Genomic DNA, 14,046 nt, shown 5'->3' on the forward strand with positions numbered 1-14,046 from the left:
TTCCAAGGACACCAAGAGGGTGGTAACCACTAGGAATAAACAATGAACCATCAATATGAAGGATTTACACCATAGATAAAGTAATGAAACTGGCATGATAAAAGAACGTAAACACAATGATCGAGAGCCAAACAAGCTCTATTTTCGGTTTAGGACCACAGCGCTCGGGTCTCACATTTCTGATAAAAATCCCTCCTGACAGAGGCTTCCGACTGCTCAAAAAGCTCTTGTTTTGGATAAAAATGACAGCTAACGCCATCAATATTTTTTTCTCGGTGTTGAGTTAAGTGTGGCTTCCGCTTGAGAGTTTCAGTCTGGATTTTGGCATTTTTACTAACTTTTTTTAATAGGTCAGAAAAAAAATCTGCAATTTAGTGAAGCTGTAAAAGTTGAAGCCGGAAAGTGAAGAAGGATCACAGTATTTTCATATGCATATAACTGTAATATTTAATAAATACACTTCTTAATCATTTTACTTGTGTACTTGTATTTTTGTACTGGCGTGAAAACATGTATGGTAGTAATAATAGGGGTGATCCTACTTTGCTGGTCTGCTTTTTATCTGCGGAATTTGTGCAATTACTCTTTTTCCGTGAGCTAGTAACCAGTTGCAAAGAAAGCCAATGGACAGTCATACCATTGAACAGAAGACGTCCACTAGTACATTGTTTTTCTCTACATTAGGACAGTTGATAAAGCCTCCATGTTTTTTTTCTCCGAGCAGAAGGAAGAAAAGGCCATGATGGCTAAGATGCAAAGAACAAGAGCCAACTCCAATGAAGGACTGATGCCACGTTGGGTCCCTGACAGAACATTCTCCAGGACCAAAGACTCCAAAGTATTCAGACAAATGGTGAGTTTCTTTCTTCCCTCCAATTTTACTTTAAAATAAATTTTGACCATTTGTCATGTTATCTGTCTCCTTCAGGGTATCGATGAAGCGTCCAGTAAAGACAACCGCGGTGTTCAGGAGACCATGAACCCAGAAGATGAGGTGGATGAATTCCTGGGACGGGCTATTGATGCACGCAGTATCGACCAGCTGAGAAAAGATCATGTTAAAAAATTCCTGCTCACATTTCAAACTTCTAGTTTGGAGAAGAAGGTCTGTGATTCTATTCTGAATCAAAACAGAATACTCATTTATTTATGCTTCCTCTTATCAGATTATGTTCTACTTTTTCAGTATTCCAAGAAGGTGGATGATCGTTTTGGTGGCTACGTTGCTTGCACTCTACTCGTATTTTGCTTCATATCCTTCATACAGATTGTCATTTTTCCACAGTGAGTAGCCAACACCTGATCATATATAGTATTAACCTACTAAGACCCAAACTTTTGCAAGGCGTGCATTTTTATTTACTCTTTGATATTTAGGAGCGGACCGTTGGCGCGAGTGGTTAGCGCGTCGGCCTCACAGTTCAAATCCGGGTCATGTCTATCTGTGCGGAGTTTGCATGTTCTCCTCAGGCCTGTGTGGGTTTCCTACGGGTACTCCAGTTTCCTCTCACATTCCAAAGATATTCATGGTAGGCTGATTGGACACTCTAAATTGCCCCTAGATATGGGTGGGAGTATGCATGGTTGTCCGTATCCTTGTGCCCTGTCCCCCGCCTCTGGCCCGGAGTCAGCTGGGATAGGCTCCAGTACCCCCACGGCCCTATTGAGGATAAAGCAGTTCAGAAAATGAGCTCAGAGTACCTGATTAGTGTGAAAACTAAGGATTATCTTTTTACATGATGTAGTTTCATAGAAAAATTATGTCCGCATCATAAGTGGACGCCCTTGTAGTCCAAAATTTAACATTGTACTCTTGTGAGAACCAAAAATGGACCCCTGATCCTAGGAGGATGAACTCTTTTTATGCCATAGATGGCGATAAGGCGGGCCGATGGAGAAGTGGTTAGTGTGCCCGCCTCTCAATTCTGGGGTTGAGGATTTGATCCCAGATTAGTCCTCACTGCGTGGAGTTTGCATGTTCATGATAGGCTTGTGTGGGTTTTCCGTGGATACTCTGATTTCCTCGCACATCCCCAAAACAGCCAATCGCAGAGCACAAGGAGACGGACAATGACAATACATGCTCACACACATACCGAGGCACAATATAGAGTGTTCAACCAGCCTGCCATATATGTTTTTGGAATTTGGAAACCGGAGTACCTGGAGAAAACTCTAAGACTTGCTTATTTTTATTTGAATGAAATATTAACGAAAAAGCATCCTCCGAGGTATTCCAAAACCTTCATTGAAACATCAATCAAAGTATGAGGCTAGGATCAAAAAATGTTCATCAAAGTTGGTTGTAAATATGGCATAGGTAAAGAAGTAAATAGATTTGTTGTATTGAAAATAGTAAGCAGATAAGCTGTTGTATATTAGTCAGCCATATTAGCTTGATCATCTGGTCTGCATTTTGACAAAAGTATCAAAAGGCTCAAAACTTGATTTGGAAGGGCTCAAAGTCTCATTGTCGGCGGGTTTTCCTAAATCGACTCACTCCCAAACTCTTTGCATGGTTTGTTAATTTTTCTTACATTGTCTCCATTTGTTACATCTAAAACTATTGCTCATCTTAAATGGCATGTTTGTTGGACAATTTGACCAATCTTTGAATTAAAAAAAAAATAAAAACCTTAGCCCTCTGGAAACCTTGCCCTCTTTACCATTTTTTAAACAAACTTTCTCCTACTGTTGTTTCCTGAGGACATTCAGTAGTAATATATAATACTTACCTAATACTCACTTAATTTACTGTACTTTTTCTTGCAGCACTCCAGTCATGCTGGGAATCTACATTAGTATTTTCATCATCCTGGCCAATATACTGTTCATCTGTGCCATATACTCTTGTATCAAGGTAGTAGCCCTCACAAAAAGGTTCATTTTCTCAACAGTGAATTTTGATCATTACACAATTACGTTTGTCTTTTAGCTCTTTCCTGCTGCAATGCAGACCGTTTCTAAGAAGATTGTGCAGTCTCGCACCAACAGCACATTGGTTGGTGTGTTCACCATTATCCTCGTCTTCATCTCTGCCTTTGTCAATATGGTATGATTGAAATCAAACTTAACCGCCGTCATCTAAATACAGCAAATCTTTGGGTTACTTGATCTATAAGTGTCAAAATGTTGAATGATCTATGATCTTTCATCTGCTATATGTATGTATGTGTATATATATATATATATATATATATATATATATATATATATATATATATATATATATATATATATATATATATATATATATATATATATATATATATATATATATATATATTTTTTTTTTTTGTATTTTTTATTTATTTATTTATTTTTTTACAAAGACAAGCATATTAATTTATGATATTGACCCTAACAATATGCTTTTGATTCCTAAAGTATCTCAGAAATACCACTTGTGATCATGTTTCTTAAGATTTTCCCTTCAAAGTAACACATTTTTACTCCCTATTGAAAACATAAATATGGAGGTGAAAATTGAGAATCGGGGGCAGCTAATACACGAGAAATTGTAAAATTCAACAATTTAAAAGCAATTTTAAGAGTGCGGCTTATATAAGCTGGCGGCTTATATGCGACTAAATACGGAAATGTACTTTTGTTTTTTATACGGTAAAATCTGAGTTACACTGGAATTCGGGGTACATCGCAAGCATAGTAGTGGAACGCGGTTGTAACTTGAGTAGTCCTTTATGTGAATTCCAACACATTGGAAGCAAAAATCTGTCTATGGTGTTTTGTAGTTTTCATGTGATACCAAGAGCCTAGCAGAGTGTGTTGCTGAGAAGTCCAACACCTCTGCAGCCATGGTGACGCCATGTGTGATTCGCCGCTTGAATGTGTCTGTCGAAGGGGGTCTTGAGATCTGTCCCAGTCAAGGTCCCTCCTGCCCCTTTCCTGAGGTGAGTCCATTGTGCGTCTCCAGTGAAAGCCATTTGTTCCAGATTCAACTGTGCGACCTAATGCCATATTTGCATTTGAAAGCGCTTGAGATGAAGATTCGCTCTCGTTTCTGACAGTACTTCAGCTACAGTGTGCTGCTGACGCTGCTGGCCTGCTCAGTGTTCCTGCAGATCAGCAGCATTGGGAAGTTGGCCCTGATGCTGCTCATCCAGCTCATCTTCCTGCTGCTTGTCGAGTGGCCACAAGTAGCACTGTTTGACAATGCAGACCTTTTTGTCACCTCCAATGCCATGTAAGCGTCCATTTTGGGAAGACCAGGGTTGACTTTCATTAATTTGCATGTTGTCCTACTCCTTCCTCAAATTTACAGTATTTTTCAGACAATAAGTTGTATTTTTCTTGTGTTGCCAGACGCCCGTTGTTCTCCATTATTTTTCCCGTCACTATAATGTCCATCATTTGTTCCTGGTCTCCGATGACAGGAAATTCTCCTGTATGCCATTTATTATCTTGCGCAACTTTAATTTTTTCCTCTTCTTTTTGCATTTTTTTGACTGGTACCGCTTTACTATGGTGTGACTCATCTAAAAGAAAAGCAGTAAATTTGGGGGGTTGTAAGCAGAATTAATTTTTGCAAAACTCAAGGAACACGTATTATTCTGTCATTATTTTGTGAACTTTTTTCCTTCTTCATAGCCTCTTTATTGTAGTTATGTTTTTCCTCTGAGGGTCAATATGACTGCAAACCCGTATTTGATTGTTTCATGCTATTATAATAATGCAAAAAGTTGAATTTCACAGTTTTAACCCATTTGTGCTTAACTTCAGTTTCTTTTCTTATATATTTATTACATAGATTTAAAGTACAGTGCGGACCACATTTGACATTCAGTTGTAGTATTAGTGTTTGAATGAATATATTTTGCAATAAGCAATAAAGAATACATGTACAATTAAATAAATTAAATTAATTAAATAAAAGGAAACAAATTAATTGAAATACTTCTTTTTGAGAAAAACATAAATATATAAAATATTATATTTTAAAAGTTCTAATATAAAAAGCCACAAATAATGAAAATACATAATTTTCAAACAATAAAATCAATGAAAAATATAAATGAATTTTAAAAAATTCAACCAAACTCAAATAAATTTAAAAAATGTCTCGTGGCATTACATAGATTAAATCTTTAGTTGCCCGTCCAGGCTCTCACAGTCGAAAATGGATTGGAAATCGAACAACAGTCAATGTGTTTCAAATTAAATTTCCCTATTTTACAAACTACCACAAAACTTAGTGACATTACCCGTAGTGAGTTAGGATGACAATAACTTTTGAATAAATATTCACTGTCTCTGAAAGGATTAAAATAAAATCTGGCAATAACATTTAGTTCAGCAATTATTCCATTTATCGTAAACAAAAAATTATCCTGATATTTTTTTACGATGTCCAATTTAGGTACTTTAGCAAGAAACATAAATGAAATGTATATGATTAGCTTTTGTGGCCCACACAAAATCGTTATAGTGAGCCCAATTTGGCCTCGGGTCTTTGAGTTTGAAACCTTTGTTTTAGTGTATAACATTGATAAATTTGTTGATTTTTAATCTTGTTTCTCTGTCTTTTTAGTGATCAAAATGAAACAAGTACTCAGTGGTAAGTAATTGACCTCTTGAGCATTTTCCCCATGTGCATGTCAAAACTGATTTCCCCTTTGTTTCGTAATTTAGGTCCAGTTTCAATGAAACTACAAGCCAGTGGTAAATCCGTTATTTTCATTTCATATTATTCTCTGTCATTGTATTAATCTGCCGCACTGCACATTTTTTATTTCCTCTTTTCAGCCCATTTGTTGTGACCAAAGTGTCCCTCAGGGTCATGACGCCTGTGATCCTCACAATTTTTGTACTGGCACTCTACCTGCATGCACAGCAGGTGGAATCGACTGCACGCCTTGACTTCCTGTGGAAATTACAGGTAGGCCCGTTTACCACCAGAGGGCGTTGTAGTTACATTTCAAGTTCGTGTTCTCTGACCGGCAATCTGTAAACTAGTGTCCTCATTTGTAAATTGGAATGTATAGTAATGTTGTCATCACAGTAAATATTGTATTAAATATCTTCAACGTATAATAATCAAATTAATAACATGACATTAGTCGTGTATAGTCAAGTAGCCATTGCTCAAGAAAGTAGTCCGCCTTTTTGTTTTGAAAATGCTCTCTTTCAGACAGAGAGAGAGAGAGAGAGAGAGAGAGAGAGAGAGAGAGAGAGAGAGAGATATGTATATAACAATTTAAGATTTTTTTTTGCTACCACTGACAATGACAGAAATCCAATCAATTTTGAATCAGAGAGCGGATTGGTGTATTCCTTCATTCGCCGCCCAAATTGGAATCAACGTCTATCGACGTCAATGTCACCAAAGCATAATGATCGACATTCTATCGCCGTCAAGGGTGTGTTTATTATTTATTTTTGTTTTTTATACTCTGTTCATTCATTCATCTTCCAAGCCTCTTATCCTCACTGTGACTATAATAAATACATACACAGGCTGGCAGCGAATGAGTGTAAAATCAAGGGGTTCAAATGCTAGAATGAACATGGGCTAAGGGATTTTCTGAATCCAACTAAAAAAGAACCTTCATTCCAAGGCGACTGAAGAAAAGGAGGAGATGGAGGAACTACAAGCCTACAATCGCCGCCTGCTCCACAATATTTTGCCGAAAGATGTGGCTGCGCACTTCTTGGCACGTGAGCGGCGCAATGATGAGCTCTACTATCAGTCCTGTGAGTGCGTAGCAGTCATGTTTGCCTCCATAAGCAATTTCTCCGAGTTCTACGTAGAACTGGAGGCCAACAACGAGGGAGTTGAATGTCTACGTCTGCTCAATGAAATTATCGCTGACTTTGATGAGGTACGAGACTCTGCATGGTTGCTTTACATTGCAGCGAAAGTACAGGTTTCACTCTTGCCGTGGGTAATTTATTGGCAGATCATCAGCGAGGAGAAATACAGGCAGCTGGAGAAGATCAAGACCATTGGCTCCACATATATGGCTGCCTCAGGCCTCAATGACTCCACATATGACAAAGAGGGCCGATCCCACATTACAGCACTGGCTGATTACGCTATGAGACTGAGAGAACAGATGAAATATATTAACGAGCATTCCTTCAACAACTTTCAGATGAAGATAGGTAATGAGAAAAGATTGTGTTTTTTGCACCAACTTTTCAAAAATTGTCTCTGTAGGGTTTTTTTTTCATCCTCACATGTCCAGGTTTGAACATTGGACCGGTGGTAGCAGGGGTCATTGGCGCACGGAAGCCTCAATATGATATTTGGGGAAACACTGTCAATGTGGCGAGTCGCATGGACAGCACAGGTGTACCAGACTGCATACAGGTGGGTCACTCACATGCCTAATGTGGTTAGCACAATCATCCAGGAAAAGCTGGCGGAAAAAAAAGGTTTATTTACAGTTGTATGATAATTCTTCAAAGTAACCTTTTGCAAAAGCACTGTCTCCTTCTTACAAGCTAGGTGACTCAAATGGCAAAGTCATTTTGGGCAGACATATACAGGAGTGTTTTAAGTGATTCCCCTTGTAGCAATACCAATGCAATATCCTGCAAATTGGGGCAAGGGGTTTACAATATGCAGCTAAGGGTTAGATTGACATTTCTGAACCGCTTCATCTTCATTAGGGTTGTGGGGGGTGCTGGAGCTTATCCCAGCTGACAAAGGCGGGGGACACACCCTGACTCAGTGGCCAGCCAGCCGATCGCCAGGCACAAGGAGACAATCAACCATGCACACTCAAACCCATACCTAGGGGAAATTTAGAGTGCCCAATCAGCCTACCATGAATATTTTTGGAATGTGGGAGGACACGTAGTACCCGGAGGAAACCCATGCAGGGGAGAACATAATGAATGAGTGACGACAACTTTAATGTTCAGTTTTAGAAATCTTCTTGACCCCAACAAAAGCAACCAGGCTAGCTAGACTGGTTAGTTTACTGGTACCCTTAGAGCACACACGTTCCTATTCAGTTTTGAGACAGTCAGCTAATGCTTACACCTTACAGTAACCACCAAAGTAATCAACAGGGGAAAATGGGAGAATGGTGTGTTTGTTGGATCATGCTCACTTGACAATGCTTACTCGGACATATAATTGGTTAATGGTCTTTTTCGGGATGGATTTTTTGAAAGGTCACTTATAATTTAACATTCTAGATAATTGATAACTCCATAAAATTGTCCCATATCATAATAAGTAGAGGTCCTACCCCTGGGTGTGCTCTCAGTCCCTCCCCCTTCGACTGCAGCATTACAGCCACATTCAAATACTCTTTACAGTCCTGACACCTGTAAGTTGACACAATTTGATCTGACTTTGTGAAAAAACACAACCTCAAAGTGTTCACAAGGTTTGTGGTTGCCCCCAACGTTTGTCTTGTACATTTTCGAAACATTAATAAAAGTCGTTAAAGGGTCTCCTCTTTAGATCGATTTTTTTCAAAATGTCCATCAACAAGCGCTGCCAAAAGGGAACTTAATGCCTTGCATATCAGAAGCGGTGGCGATAAATAATGGTGTTTGAATTCTTAATTTTAAGCCTATTAGATGTATATTTGTGTGCTCTCTGCCTAACGTTAACTTCTTGGCACTTATGCAAGTCTTCAATACAAATAGATGTTTTATATTCATTTTGAAGGCTAATTAAATATTTGTATTATCATTTTCTCTCGTTCTGTTTTTCTCACATATCTTCTACAAAATAGGGGCACTATGATCCATTTTAAAGGGTTTAGTTGTTAGTTTTTTGAGGACCACGGAACGAATAAGAGAATTTACATATAAAATACTGCATGGCAGACCCTAATGAGGATAAAGAGGTGCAGAAAATAAGATGAGAGAAACATTTTATCATTATCAACAAAATTAAAAGCCCCACAAAATATATACTGATGCCAGATTAATTTCCGCTACATACATTTTGAATTTAAACTATATGCCTTTACATGCACCCTGTAATTGGTTAGTAAAAAGCCTCTTTATCCAGAGTCACCTCGCTCTAGCTCACTTTTTACTCTAATTAGCAATTTAGATATTTATTTAGTCCATATTTAACCTTTATCTTTTCTTTATTTTTTTCCACTGCCAGGTAACGACAGATCTCCACCAGGTCCTGGCAGGCAAAGGATACGTGCTGGAGTGCCGGGGGGTTGTTAAAGTCAAAGGTAAAGGGGAAATGACAACCTACTTCCTTAATGATGGCCCACCCAACAGTTAGCGGCCATGGCAACAGCAAGTGGCTAGTACAGGGACAAACACCACTGAGTGAGGACTCACATGGTGAGCAAATGGCTAAAGTATCCAGAAACTCCATCACTTGAATCCCAAGATGGGGAGAGGAAAAAGTGTCTCAATTGACGGCCATTTTGGCCCACTCACAAGTCGGAGGACAACAGTTTTTTCTCCTATTTGGCCTCTCTCAGGCTTCTTGAAAGATGCAAAGTCTGTTTATTTAAATCAATGCCTTTTAGCCTGTGTCAAAAGAAGATTTAACGCTGTACATAAGGCTACTTCCTTTTACTTTTTTGTTTTGTTTTGACATAAATTAAAAAAAAGGTACTACTCTTTTAGTTCCAGATTATTTATTTCAAGCTCAAATGTATTGTGCAAGAGGTCCTTTATGAAAAAGTGTGAATACATATAGTAAGTACGTGCACAAATATCCTGTTCACTACACGAAAATATGTGTGTATGTACATGCATATTTGTGTATGTACATGTATAACAAGAGGAGGACTATATTGACCAAAGACAAAAGTATTTACTAAAAGCAAGGCGAGACATGTTCTCGCAGTCTTTTGTAAGGCCTGACCCTTTCCTTTTTTCCTCTTGTCCAGCTGCTGGCAGTAATTACTGCCTTTTTTGTTTTCATAAAATATGTAACAAAAAAGTATTTATTTTTATCTGTCATTCCGGCAGCAAAGCGCATTAACTCTAAATTATTATTACGTATAGTGCCCTCAAACTTAAGCTGACCCAAGACGACTAAGGATGTTTTGAACATGGCTATATTTGAAAATTCCTCTTTTCTGTATGTGTCTGTGCGCGAGTGTTCTCCGAGGAGTACAAGTAGCTTCAGTTGGATTCAAGCTCTTTTATTCACAACCCATTGGTTGTTGTTTTTTTCTAGAATAAGAGCCACCGATTATATTCAGCTGGTTTAAGCCGTAACAATATGTCAACCACTTCTTCGCCTTTTGGTGGTGTAATTGGTGCAAAGAGAAATGGAGGCTTTGTCAGCAAGCCGTCTCAAAGGAATTTAGGGGAACATTTTGAAATTTAAGAACAAGAAGAAAAACAGAAATATTTATTGTTATGACTGAATACTGTGCTTTGTAGGCAGGGGCATAACTATTTTCACTGTGAGGTTTTTATTCTACAGCAAAAATGCTTTCTTGTCAAACGTAAACGCTTAGAAGCATGTCTTATTGTTGTATCTCAGTTCATTTTTGTTAGTTTCAATGTAGGGTGATTTGTACCACTTCTGTATCCATCATTTGTATATTCTTAATGTTGTTATGATGATGATGATGATGATGATGATGATGATGATGGTGGTGGTTATGATGGTGATGATGATGACAATGATGATCATGTAGACAATGACGATGGCGATGATGATGACGATGGCAATGATGGTGATTCTGATTAATAAGGATGCTTATTCTGATGATTCCATTCCAGTGAAAAATGATCAGAGACCAGCACGCTTTCTTGTGACGCTTAAGATCACGGTAAACAACTGCGCGACTGCAGCCAATGAAATCTGCTATTCAGTCCTAACATACACTGGTTATTAGTGCGATCATGTTAAGCAAATAACTCGAGAGCCCTGTTGGTGGGCTTAGCAGTGAACACATTCTTTTGGAAAATTCACTGTGCTTCTCCTTTTAATGTTTTTATGACACTCCTGCAGTATTGTAACTCTCAGTCAGGCTTTTCAGCACCTCAGCAGAGAACCGAACATACGATACCTGCATTTCTTGGTACTATACCACTATGTGGTGACTGGACAAGGGGGAAGTAGAAGGCTGCACATATTTTTCAGGATAATCTCATCAATTCTTATATTGTTTTACCAATCTTCCAGTAACATTTGTGCTGACGGCCGATTTGATTGCCTTAAGTTAATATGAGAGATATTAGAAGAACATTACACAGGAACTGTGCCTGCTGGCCCTTTCTGGATTGCTGATGGGAAAAAAAAGAATAAGGGCTTGTTGAGAATATTCTCCATGCAACAGCTCATCGCCCATCTGTTTTGCCCTGACTCCAATTTTTCACCACGCTGGATGGCGGCAATTAGTTTGTACCAAAGCCAGCTCTTGTGCTTTCAATCGCTACTGTTTGACGATGTTCACGTTCCGGTGTGGCAGAAACACCAGAAGATGGCGATGTAATAGGAAATACTCCAACGGGCAAGTAAACTGTGACCAATTTTCGAAAGGTTAAAATAATGGACACACATTGAAAAAAATGTTCATTGTATGTATTCTAATTCTGTTGGCTGTCCATAGACTAATTTTGTTATTCATTAGCTCTTGGAATATTTTGGTGAAGCCGGAGAGGAAGATTGTCTCTACACAACTGAAATAGTATTGTGCTCAGGCCTGATAAATGACCTTCCGTACTTGTTTATTTGTATTTTTCCTGAGTTGGGGGAGCTGAGTGAAGTGTGTTTTGCTAAAGCCGAAAGAAGTTAAGGATTATGGCAGAAAAATAAAATTTCCCCTTGATGAAAGAAAACTAAAAAAAGAGATTGATTGCTCATTTGTATGACACTACGTATTATAATAGACTTGTGAACTATAACGCATCAGTAAATCTGAAAATATTCGGTCCAAGTACTAGAAGATCTCAATGGGTAAATGGATACATACAATGCATAAATGGTTGCATTATTGCTGTTTCCCAAACAACTACATGCTTTGTTATACATTTCTCAGTAATAATAGCTAAGGCATTCTACCCTGCATCATCACAGGAAAATGGCCAATGTACACAAATGTACATGATTTACCGGTTAGGCAGCATTGACTGCACCACTTTTATGTTGATGCTTTCTGAATTTATTTATTAATATTAGTGTTAGATTTTTGTCGTTGTAACTTATAGTGTATTTCACTTGGAATTTGTATAAAATAAAACACACTGCTACCAGTTAAGGAAAAGGAGAAACTGTAGCAACAGTTACTAATCATTAAGGTTAACCAAGTATATGAGGAAATACTTTTGCAAAAATCATTTCCTCATTCCTCTCAAACGTGTTATTCGGTTTCCAAAAGGAAGAAGCCAATATAGTTATTAGGCGTTTAGATAATGACGTTAGATTCCAGGCAGGGATTAGGACACATATAGGCCACTTTAGTTGAATTCACTTCCGCCCCAAAAGGACACACTAAAACTCTTGCATGGCATGACAGTGCAAAAGTTATTTAAAAGAAATTGATAAGAACTATTTTCTCCCTCAGGCTATCTTCAGTAGAACAGTTGTCACCTTTGATTGGTTTTCATGGGAGCAAACATGTGAATGGGTCAATTTACTGCATGTTTGGTCTGCACAGTCTGAACTTTAATTTGATATTATGAGGAAAATGCATACACCAAATACCCCAATTATTATCAATGCTTCCTATTGAAACGTCCCAATAGCGAGAAACATCATTTTCTCAAAGAGCCATTGTGACTACAAACCCAGAGCATAATATCTTTATATAACACAGCAAATGGAATGTGGCCTGGTTTAAAATCAGAAGCAAGTAAAACTTTTTTGTTCAACATTTTTTGAAACTAAAAATGCTTCTATGATCTCAAGTTTATAAATGTTTTATTTGGTGGAAAACTGGTGTCATTGGGTCGATTTTTATACCGTGATTTTGACAGATTTTTCAAGCGCCACAAAATGTCAAACATTCGATTCACATTTTTCCGTCATACAAATATTTATTTTCTACTCTTTTTTGTTCATTCGGGATAAGCAGTTAAACATCAGAAACATTGTTTATGCATTCTTTGGTAATGATTGAGTTAATTGGTGCCTTATTTTTGTGTTTGTTTTAACAGAGTCAAATGACAAATTCACCATAAAATGGTTAGAATAGGATTTTAAGCAATCAAATAAAAAGTTATACATTTGGAAAATTCTTTAAGATGTTATTTGCATAAAAAGATGAGGAATAGGGAGTTTGCATGTTGTCCGTGGACCTGCGTGGGTTTACTCCGGGTACTCCGGTTCCCTCCCACATTGCAAGAACATGCATGGTAGGCTGATTGATTGGACAATCTAAATTGCCCCTACGTATGGGTGTGAGTGTTCATGGTTGTCCATCTCCTTGTGGTCTGCGATCGGCTTGCCACCGATTGAGGGTGTTCCCCGGCTCTGGCCCGGAGACAGCTGGGATTGACTCCAGCACCCCCTGCGACGCTAGTGAGGATGAAGCGGTTCAGAAAATGAAATGAGATGATGAATGTTAAATTATAGATTATACTATTACAAGATTCAAATTGTGGTACACAGCAATTCAGGGTGTCCCCCGCTTTTGGCTCAAAGTCAGCTGGGATGGGCTCCAGCACCCCCTGCGACCCTAGTTAGGATTAAGCGGGTCAGAAAATTAGATGAGAGAGAATTTGCGAAACAGTGATTTTGTTGCTTATGTTTCCTCTTAAATGAACCGGAAGTTTGTTTTCTACCTCATCAACTTTTGGCGACATAAAGTCTGTGTTAGCACAAGGGTTTTTTTGCGTAAATTTAGGATATTTAAAGTAATATTTGTCCAAAAGTCATGAAAATATGTAATTATAAAACATTACATTACTTATTTTTGCCAGAAGTTGTTCACGATCCGCAGACATCAACTTTTGGTGACATTAGGTCAGTGTGAACATTTTTATTTAGGAGGTTTATGTGATTCCTGCTGATAAAACTTTGGATGAGAATTATTACTGTTAAAATATGCGACATAGTTTTAAATTAAACGATTTTCAGATAGTGGTGACCCTAGAGATTTTTTTTAATGCAAAAAGCGTGCCGCATCTCAA

At 38.1% G+C, this 14,046-nt stretch overlaps 1 protein-coding gene across 3 annotated transcripts in view; it reads left to right on the top strand.

Annotated features, from left to right (window-relative positions):
* Positions 1-13,149, top strand: part of LOC144200386 (adenylate cyclase type 6-like) — a 51,036-nt gene extending 37,887 nt beyond the window's left edge. For all 3 annotated transcript variants that reach the window (XM_077722528.1, XM_077722509.1, XM_077722518.1), the window contains 14 exons: positions 725-853; positions 929-1,105; positions 1,187-1,284; positions 2,773-2,860; positions 2,936-3,052; positions 3,753-3,911; positions 4,029-4,204; positions 5,549-5,575; positions 5,650-5,679; positions 5,764-5,896; positions 6,576-6,839; positions 6,918-7,122; positions 7,206-7,330; positions 9,098-13,149. In XM_077722528.1, the coding sequence (XP_077578654.1) occupies positions 725-853; positions 929-1,105; positions 1,187-1,284; positions 2,773-2,860; positions 2,936-3,052; positions 3,753-3,911; positions 4,029-4,204; positions 5,549-5,575; positions 5,650-5,679; positions 5,764-5,896; positions 6,576-6,839; positions 6,918-7,122; positions 7,206-7,330; positions 9,098-9,226 (1,857 nt within the window). In that variant the 3' untranslated portion in view covers positions 9,227-13,149. The remainder of the gene's footprint in view (positions 1-724; positions 854-928; positions 1,106-1,186; positions 1,285-2,772; positions 2,861-2,935; positions 3,053-3,752; positions 3,912-4,028; positions 4,205-5,548; positions 5,576-5,649; positions 5,680-5,763; positions 5,897-6,575; positions 6,840-6,917; positions 7,123-7,205; positions 7,331-9,097) is intronic.
* Positions 13,150-14,046: the final 897 nt, after the last annotated feature.

The sequence above is a fragment of the Stigmatopora nigra genome, chromosome 1, assembly GCF_051989575.1.
Source record: "Stigmatopora nigra isolate UIUO_SnigA chromosome 1, RoL_Snig_1.1, whole genome shotgun sequence".
NCBI classification, from domain to species: domain Eukaryota; kingdom Metazoa; phylum Chordata; class Actinopteri; order Syngnathiformes; family Syngnathidae; genus Stigmatopora; species Stigmatopora nigra.